The 9,585-nt window shown below is 49.9% G+C and overlaps 1 protein-coding gene and 1 pseudogene across 1 annotated transcript in view; one reads left to right on the forward strand and one right to left on the reverse strand.

Annotated features, from left to right (window-relative positions):
* The window catches only part of CEP164 (centrosomal protein 164kDa), an 89,214-nt gene that overhangs the window by 5,107 nt on the left and 74,522 nt on the right, over window positions 1–9,585 (forward strand). The window contains exons 2-4 of the mRNA XM_015562463.1: window positions 1,674–1,754; window positions 4,327–4,428; window positions 6,369–6,480. Coding sequence (XP_015417949.1) covers window positions 4,347–4,428; window positions 6,369–6,480 — 194 coding nt within the window. The 5' untranslated portion in view covers window positions 1,674–1,754; window positions 4,327–4,346. The remainder of the gene's footprint in view (window positions 1–1,673; window positions 1,755–4,326; window positions 4,429–6,368; window positions 6,481–9,585) is intronic.
* On the reverse strand, window positions 7,637–8,071 carry LOC102751500 (annotated as a pseudogene).

Genomic DNA, 9,585 nt, shown 5'->3' on the forward strand with positions numbered 1-9,585 from the left:
ACCATTTGCCTTAAATGATGGTAAAATCACCTACAACATTTTGTCAAGTATAATATTCTAATTATGAGATTCCAAAAGTCATTGCACTAGAGGTGAAATTGTGAAATGGGTAAAAATGACAAATAACATGCTGGTTCCTGAACAGAAGCCCAATAACCAAAACCAGATTAACCATTTTCCTACTAGTTCATTTTCTGCCAACTCTCATGACATTGATTAATGCCACCTACTAGAACCATGCCTACTTTGCCTACAGGATATAAGTTAGGAAATTGATAGATAATGACGTCACAAAACATATGCAGAAAGAGCATCCTATATAATAAAAGGCTAATATGCAAACTGACCAAACCTCTTGTAGCTATGACACACTCTGACCACCAGGGGGCAGAAGCTCAATGCACAGGCATGGAAACATGGAACAGACTGATGAATCTCAGAAGGAAGGGGGTGGGGGGAGGGTGGGAAGAGATTATCCAAAGATCTTATATGCATACTAGAGGCATATTACTCCTAATATTTTATAAGAAGTATCTCATTTCATCCTCAACCTTTTGATATAGATTATCATGAGTTTCCATTATACACATGAGGTGAAGGGCCTTGCCTAATTTGCCTAAGGTCATACAGCCAGTAAGGAGAGAGCTGAATTCAGGTGTTTCTGGCCCTGAAGCTGGTCCTTGGACCTCTGTGCTGTGTGTCACTTACAGCATAGAGAGGAAGATTCTGGCATGGGAGTAGTTAGACCAAAGGTCTTATAGGTTTTTTGACTCTGAGATTCCTTGGCTCTATGTTAGTGGTTTACAGCAGACAGAGCTCCTACAGTTTATATACCTTATTTTGGGCTTGGTCAGAAAATGCAGAGGAGGGAGGAGGCATGGCTCTCATAAGTTTGTGGTTAACAGGGAGGGGAACATATTCCCAGGAACAAAGTAATATTCGGAGTAATATGCCTATGAGCACATGAAAACTGTGTTCATGTGTTCTCCCTTCTGATCTGGCCTCTGTTCCAGTCTGCATTCCCAGTGGCTGCCAGAGTGTTGGGCTTGGTCAGAAAATGCAGAGGAGGGAGGAGGCATGGCTCTCATAAGTTTGTGGTTAACAGGGAGGGGAACATATTCCCAGGAACAAAGTAATATTCGGAGTAATATGCCTATGAGCACATGAAAACTGTGTTCATGTGTTCTCCCTTCTGATCTGGCCTCTGTTCCAGTCTGCATTCCCAGTGGCTGCCAGAGTGATCTACTGCCTGGAGGAGGTACATGAGCCACTTTTTTTCTTCTAGATTTTTTTCTAGGATTGGCAGAGGAGATGGATGAGTGCAATTAGATGACCCCTCCCTGCGATTGTTATGGCCCATAGAGGTTCTCAGGCCTGGTGGCCAGTAGATCTCATCGCATTTCACCTGACCGGCAGGTTCGTTTGACAGTTAAGCGGTCCGTGAATTCAGATTGCTGCAAGAGTACATTATTGATGGTTCTGAGGTCATGTAGGCTGCTGTGATCGACAGTCTCAGACTTGGAAGGAAATGTTAGGACATGTGCCATGTACTTGCAGTAGCAGATCTCAGGCTGCTATCTTAGACATCTCATCTTCCCTGTTACCCCTGGAGTCCAGGTTATCACCATCTCTCACCTACACTAGCTCACCGTTTCTTATTAATCTCTCTGCAGCCACTTGGATTTTCTCCCTTCTGATCTGGCCTCCATTCCAGTCTGCATTCCCAGTGGCTGCCAGAGTGATCTTTTCAAAAGATATAGCTAAAAAAACGTTTCCTGGCTTTCTTATTATGAAGGCCAACTTATTGGCATGGTGTGGCTTCCACCCATGTCCCCAGCAGCGTCGGCAGCCATGCTGCTTCTTGCTTGGTGTGATTTCCTGTTGCAGGGCCTTTGCACGCGCTGCTGCTTCTGTGGGAACACCTTTTCCACTCTGTCCAGTGAATACATACCTTCAGTCCTCAGCATAGGCTAACATCAGGCTCATTTCCTCCAAAGCTCGACCTCGTTTGTAATTGTACATTTATCTGTGACTTTGGGATGTTTGTCACCCTCCTTCTTGAGGCCATAGACAAGGGGAGTAGCAGCAGAACGGCTTTTCTCACCATTACATCTCTAGTGCGCAGCCATAAGTAAACGCAGCTCCCTGCATTGTGCTCGAATGAGTAAATGGTCTCTGGTAGCCATTAAATAAATATGGTTTTTCTCCTGCCACCTCCCTCAGTCCGATAGTTCTTGCTCTTTTGGCCCTGCCCCTGCCCACTCTTTTCTGGAGCTAGGCAAAGTGAGGAAAGAAGGTAGACAATAACCCACACTTTTAAAAAAATTTTCTGGCAGGTTCATTTGACAGTTAAGTGATCCATGAATTCAGATTTCCAGGACCTTTCTGACCTTTAAATAGCTTGACGTGGATAACTATGTCCATAGCTAATTAGGCACTTCACTACAAGGACAGATTGCATCTGCTGTGCTTTCTAGAGATGGGATGTGTTCAGGGGTGGGTACCATTTCTCAGATACAGGGTTTCTCTGAGTAGCTGACACAAGGCCTGTATAGATCACGGCCTGCTGGAGTGACTAATTCTCAGCCTGATGTTCAGGCCACCCTTGGTTCCTCCCTCCCAGAGATCTTCCCTCCCTCTCTCCTCCCAACCCCGAGGATTAGATCCTTAAGCCCCAGACAGTGGCCATGTGCGCTGTTCTTGGCCTTTCTGGCTCTGCCTTTGCAGAGTCCGTGTGTGTCGAGTCTGGAGCGCGAGGTCCGCAAGGCATCTTTGGGCTCCTGTGGCAGCGGCCAGATTCCCGCGGGGCCCTTGCCTGCGGAGGGAGAAGATGCTTCATCAGCCTGCCCTCCTGCCATGCTGCTCCGTGGTGCCGTGGGAGCAAGAGGTGGCAGAGACTGCTCCCTGTGCGTCCGGAGGCCAGGCACCTCTCTTGTCCATCCCTCAGCTGTCAGGCTGCAGAGGGGGCCTCGGTAATGGCCCCTCATGGATCCCATGCCGTGGATCAGGGTCCCTCTCTGGGAATCTTGGAGCAGATTCAGAAGGACCAGGCCTGGCCGTTTCCTGGCATGGGGTGCAGGCTGCTCCCAGCCCCGTGCGCACAGCTTTTCCTGCTCCCACGGGTGTCCTGCTCACTCCTCTGGGACAGTGGCAGCCGCTGGAGAGGTCAGGACCGGCTCCTCAGACTGCTGTTGGTTGCAGCTGTGGCTGGCGCCTCCTCAGGGGGGGACACAGTCAGGGCTGCGGCAGCTACTCTATAGGGCGCTTGTCTCTGTGTTACTGGGCGTCAGCGTAGGTGCTACCGTCCGGGAGGATGGCCTGGCCTTGGGGTCCGAGGTGGTTACAGGGACAGGAAAGGAGCAGTTCCAGAATGGCACCAGCTTGTCCGTTGGAGAATTTGGCACCGTCCCGCCCCCAAAGCTAGAAACCATGGATTCCAGTTGGACTCCTTTCCCCGTTTCCTCTCATTCTAGTCCTGTTAACATCAACGCAGCCCTCAAATCTGTTCCTTCCTCTCCATTCCCACTGCTTCTGCCCTCGCTCAGGCCCCTCACCTGGATGGCAGCCACCTCAGTGGTTTCTGGAGCCCAGTCTCCTTTCTCTGATCCAGCCCTGCCACTCCTGCCAGGGCTGTCATTGTAAAGAAAGGCCACCGTGTCACTTTCTGTCACTGAAGCCCGCAGGGACCCTGCCCCCTTTGCTACGGGGCAGAGTCAAGGCTCTTACACACGGTCTACCCGGCTTTCCACCGCTGCCCCCGCCGCGGTGCCCAGCTCCAGAACCGGCCTGCGCATGGTGCTCCCACGCCTGGCACAGCTCTCCACTCTCCTCTCCAGTGCCCAGTGCGGGCACTGCTATTGAGGGTGAGTGCACTACCTTCACTAGAGGGTGAGCTCCCCGAGGCGCTGTTGGGTGTAAATAGGGGCCGTGTTGAGACGGTGTGACCATGGGGGCTGCTGGTGCTGGCGGGTGTGTGCGGAGCTGTGTGTGTGTGTGCTGTTGGTTATTTTGATCACTAGGGTTTTCCAGCCGGGGCTACTGTCCTCTTCGTTCTTTCTCCATTTGAGGGGTAGGAAGCCAACCTCTTGAGTCGGGTTCTCAGATCTTTTGTGGTCACCGAGGGTCCAGCAAGCCTGGGGGAGATGTGTCTCAGGAAACTTTCCCGGGCACGGAGCCGGGAGGCCCGAGTTCCCCCAGCGTCTGGCACATTCCCAGCGAGGTTGGCTTGCAGGGTCTGGTTGGACCTAGGGGCCCCATGGCGCAGCTCTGACTGTCTCATCTAAGCTGGGCACTCATTCTCTCTTTGCGGGGGTCTCTGGGGTCTAGGCCTGGAACCCAGACCAGCCATGGCTGGAAGACCCATCCGCATAGGAGACCAGCTGGTCCTGGAGGAAGACTATGATGAGACCTACATCCCCAGTGAGCAAGGTAAGAGGCCTGGTGTGTGCTGCAATAGTTCTTCCAGGGCAGGAATCAGCTCTGACTTAATTTCATTCTTCTGAGGCAAAGATGGTATATACACAGGGCTGCTCAGTCTGTTTGGCTTAGAACAGGGTTGGCAAACTATAGCCCATAGGCCTAATCCGGTCTGTTGCTTGCTTTAAAAAAAATTTTTTTTTTAATTTAAAGATATTTTTATTGATTTGAGAGAGGAAGGGAGAGGGAGAGAGAGAGAGGGGAATATCAATGATGAGCATGACTGGCCTGGCTCAGTGTTGAGTGTCGACCTATGAATTAGGATATCAAGGTTTGATTCCTGGTCAGGGCATATGCCCTAGTTGCGGGCTTGGTCCCCAGTGTGGGGTGTGCAGAAGACAGCCAATCAGTGATTCTCTCTTATCATTGATGTTTCTGTCTCTGTCTTCCTCTCCTTTCCTCTCTGAAATCAATAAAACAAAAAAACACAAAAAATCTCCTTTAAAAAAAAAATCAATGATGAGAGAGAATCTTTGATCGGCTGCTTCCTGCACTTTCTGCCGCCCTGTACTGGGGATCATGTCCTGACCAGGAAGTGAACCATGACCTCCTGGTTCATAGGTTGATGCTTAACCACTGAGCCATGCTGGCTGGGCCTGTTGCTTGTCCATTTATAATCTGTGGCTGCTTTCCTGCTGCAAGGGCATTGTTGAGAAGTGGTGACAGAAAGCATGTGACCCACAAGCCCGTGGTGTATTGGTCAGGTCTCCAAGGGGCTCATTCGCTGGTCCTTTTTCAGTCCAGGCCTGTGTGAGTGGTGAGGACTTTTGCATTAAGGTTTTGCAGGTTTGGTAGAGCTTGGGTCCTGGGAAGGCTGCCCTGGTTCAGGACGGTCTGGTTGTTCTTCTTGAGCCCACACTGAAGTCCTGGTCTTATTTTCTTTGCCTTTAACGTGGCTTCAGATTATATTCTTGGAGTATAGTAACAGCATGCCTGGATTCAGATGTACCCTTTATAACTGTAACTTAAGAAAATCACATATTTATTATGTAGAACTAATAACTGCTCCCTGAAGGGAATTGGAAAGTAAAGGCAGAGTGGAAAAGTTTGGGGGAGAAACCCTGCTTTTTTTTTTCTGACCTCCATGCTTCCGACACTAGCTCCCTGGAGTTTCCCCTCCCAGCCAGCTCCCTGGCAGCGGGATGTCCCGCTGTTCCGTCCAGTCCTGACACTGTCTGCCTGGGGTTAGGGTCAGCCCCACAGGTCAAGGCTCATTCCCACAAGACTCCCCCCCCCGACTCCAGACACTAATCCAAAGTTCCCAGGGGTCTCCGGTTCTGTGGGTGTGTCAGCTGTACTCTGACCACAGTTCCCACCTCCCTGTCCTCAGGTTTAATGACTTGCCAGAACAGGTCACAAAACTCAGGGAAACACTTATGTGTGCAGTTTGTTATATAATAAAGGGTATGGTAACGGGTGCGGTGGACAGCCAGATGAAGAGAGACATGGAGAGCTCTGGGAGGGTCCCCAGTGCGGGGGTGCTGTCCCGTGGAGTTGGGGTGTGCCGTCTTCCTGGCACGTGCGTGGTTCCGGGGAGCTCTGACTGGGGATTTTTATGGAGCCTTCATCATGTAGACATGATCCATGAACTCATGTCCAATCCCTCTCCCCTCTCTGGAGAATGGGGGTGAGCCTCAAAGTTCCAAGCTTCTAATCATGGCTTGGCCTCTGGTGACCAGCCCCATCCAGGGCCTCTAGCCAGAGTCTCCTCATTGGGCAGAAGAGCTCCTAGGACTCGGGAGATTGCAAGGGTTTTAGAAGCTGTTTCAGGACCTTGGGGCAGAGACCAGCATATATATTTCTTATTATTTCACATGTGATTGTGACTTGCTTTTCTTTTCACCCACCTCTCCACCTCTCTTACTTTTCTACCCTCCTGCTTCTCCTTGCAGAAATCTTTGACTTTGCCAGAGAGATAGGTATTGATCCCATCAAGGAGCCGGAGCTGATGTGGCTGGCCCGGGAGGGCATTGTGGCCCCCCTGCCTCATCAGTGGAAGCCATGGTAAGTCAGCACGCTGTGGCCCAGATGTGCCGCCAGAGGCGGAGGAGCCTGGCATTGGAGGTCAGCGCTCACCAGCCGCCTTCCATAGCCTGTCCTGCCCCGAGGACAGGGGAAGCAATGGGCCACTCCTCCGCTGGGCAGCCTGATGCCCGGGCCGGGGCATAGGCTGACTTGATGGTCCCGTTTGTAGAATAACGGTTTCTGAGCTGTGGCCCTGTCAGCTCCTTGAGCCCAGCATCGTGCGGGTACACAGCCGTGTGTGTTGCTCCTTGCAGACTGACATGGAGACCCGTCAGCATGTCCACGTGGTGCTGGTGCTGCGAGGTCTGCACTGAGGCTCAGGCCGGCAGGGTCTCACTTCCCTTGGCAGCCCATCCCCACATTTGAGTGGTGTCTTCAGGAACACGCTCGTGTTCACGGGATCGTTCATATTTCGGGTGCAGCTCTTCGGATAGTGAGGAGCAGAGACTCAGGGTGCCTCGGGGGAGCAGGTGGAGGGTGCGGAAACAGACTGGCCGCTCTCCTGAGGCTGCGCCCTCCCCGCTCTCTGCCGACCTGTTTCTGCTCTGCAGGTCCCCTCTGCCCTGCAGTGCACAGGGCTCCCCCCAGGCTGCCTCCCCAAGTGGGTGCCCTACCTTTACTTCCTGCGGCAGCGCGGGATTGCTCTACGCTTGTCCCGCACTGTCCCCAGGCGGCTGAGGGGTTCTCGCTGATGCTGGGCTTGTGTGAGGGTTAATCATTCTGCTCTTTCTCTTTTATTTAAAATATATTTTTTATTGATTTCAGAGAGGAAGCGAGAGGGAGAGAGAGATAGAAACATTAGTGATGAGAGAGAATCATGGATCGGCTGCCTCCTGCATGCCCCCTGCTGGGGGCTGAGCCACAACCTGGGCCTGTGCCCTTGGCCGGAATCGAGCCCAGGACCCTTCAGTCCGCAGGACCACACTCTATCCACTGAGCCACACCAGCCAGGGCCGTCCTGTTCTTATCCATTCGTTTAATGTGTTGGCTTTAGAATGAGTGCAATGTCAGCCTCGCTCATCTCCGCTGAAGAATCGGAACCCTTTAGCTTCGTACCTGGCAGTCTCCTATCCTCTGGATCTTTTTAGTGGCCTTTCTTTTGACTTCTCCAGCTTCCTGACATCTTTCTTTTTCCTTTTTTTACATTTTTCCAACAAGTATTTGTTATTAGTTAAGCCATGATTCAGGATTCTAGGGTGGGATGTACCCAGGCCCCCTTCACGCCCCTGGGAAAAGGATGGAGGATGCCCAGTTCAGATCTTCCCAGGAAACGTGCCTTCTGCCCGGCGGTCATCCCAGGCCAAAAGCCAGGATAAGGGGCACCGGGACTTGTACACACGCCGGTACCATTCACACACAGAGGCACCACCCCCTTCAGCAGGCATTGCCTTCTCACAGCGCTGCAAGTCCTGTAGTTCTGCCAGCAGTTCCTGGCCTGGTTCTGGTTGGGGAAGCGGCTGTCAAAAGGAGCAGTCCGGTAGTTCTTGATTTTGGTCTTGATGTCTTCTGCCATGTTGCTGATTCCTAAAGACGCCCCTGAAGTCGCTCGCAGCTCAATGTGACCTCAGCAAAGAGCACCTGACATCTTTCTTGTAGTTAGTCCTTCAGCACTGCACACTGTATTCCAGGAGCTGGGGACTCATGGTTGTGTTTGTAGAATAACGGTTTCTGTTTTGTTTCCAATATCCCACCCTGATATTCACATTTGCCTTATCTAATAGCTTCTATCTTCTTTTTTCTCTGTTTTTAACTTTGTATGTATCTATGTTTTGCTTTTGGATATTTTTTTTTATTAAATCTTTATTGTTCAGATTATTACATTTGTTCCTCTTTCTTCCCCCCCCATAGCCCCCCTCCACCCAGTTCCCACCCCACCCTCTGCCCTTACCCCCTGCCCCCCAACTGTCCTCATCCATAGGTGCACAATTTTTTTCCAGTCTCTTCCCGTACCCACCACACCCCTTCCCCCAAGAATTGTCAGTCCACTCCCTTTCTATGCCCCTGATTCTATTATAATCACCAGTTTATTCTATTCATCAGATTATTTATCACTTGATTTTTAGATTCACTTGTTGATAGATGTGTATTTGTTGTTCATAATTTGTATCTTTACCTTCTTCTTCTTCTTCCTCTCCTTAAAGGATACCTTTCAGCATTTCATATAATACTGGTTTGGTGGTGATGAACTTCTTTAGCTTTTTCCTATCTGTGAAGCTCTTTATCTGACTTTCAATTCTGAATGATAGCTTTGCTGGATAAAGTTATCTTGGTTGTGGGTTCTTGGTATTCATCACTTTTAATATTTCTTGCCACTCCCTTCTGGCCTGCAAAGTTTCTGTTGAGAAATCAGCTGACAGTCGTATGGGTACTCCCTTGTAGGTAACTGAGTTTCTTTCTCTCGCTGCTCTTAAGAGTCTCTCTTTGTCTTTTGCTCTTGGCATTTTAATTATGATGTGTCTTGATGTGGTCCTCTTTGGATTCCTTCTGTTTGGAGTTCTCTGTGCTTCCTGGACTTGTAAGTCTATTTCTTTCACCAGGTAGGGGAAGTTTTCTGTCATTATTTCTTCAAATAGGTTTTCAATATCTTGCCCTCTCTCTTCTTCTGGTACCCCTATAATTCTGATGTTGGTACGCTTGAAGTTGTCCCAGAGGCTCCGTACACTATCTTCATACTTTTGGAATTTCTTTTGTTTTTTTTTCTTTTTCGGTTGGGTATGTTTTGTTTCTTTGTATTTATCTTGTTTCTTGGGATCCTCTTGTCTTCTGTTGGATCTCTGTAAATTATTCTTTATTTCAGTCAGTGTATGTTTAATTTCTAGTTGGTCCTTTTTCATGTCCTTCATGGTCTCATTATACTTAATGAGAGACTCATTAAATTTATCGGCGGTTTCCACAAAATTCTTGAAAAACCTTATAAACGTGGCCTTGAATTCTATATCCAATCGTTTGCTTTCCTCTATTTCTGCCAATCGTGACCTGTTTCTCTGTCTCCGCATTTTGGCTGCTTCCCTGTGTTGCTAGAGAGGCTTTGTGTGCTAGGTGTCCTGTAGGGCCCAGTGGCTCAGCCTCCCCAGTGGCCTGAGC

The sequence above is a fragment of the Myotis davidii genome, unplaced genomic scaffold (genome assembly GCF_000327345.1).
Source record: "Myotis davidii unplaced genomic scaffold, ASM32734v1 scaffold97, whole genome shotgun sequence".
NCBI lineage: Eukaryota > Metazoa > Chordata > Mammalia > Chiroptera > Vespertilionidae > Myotis > Myotis davidii.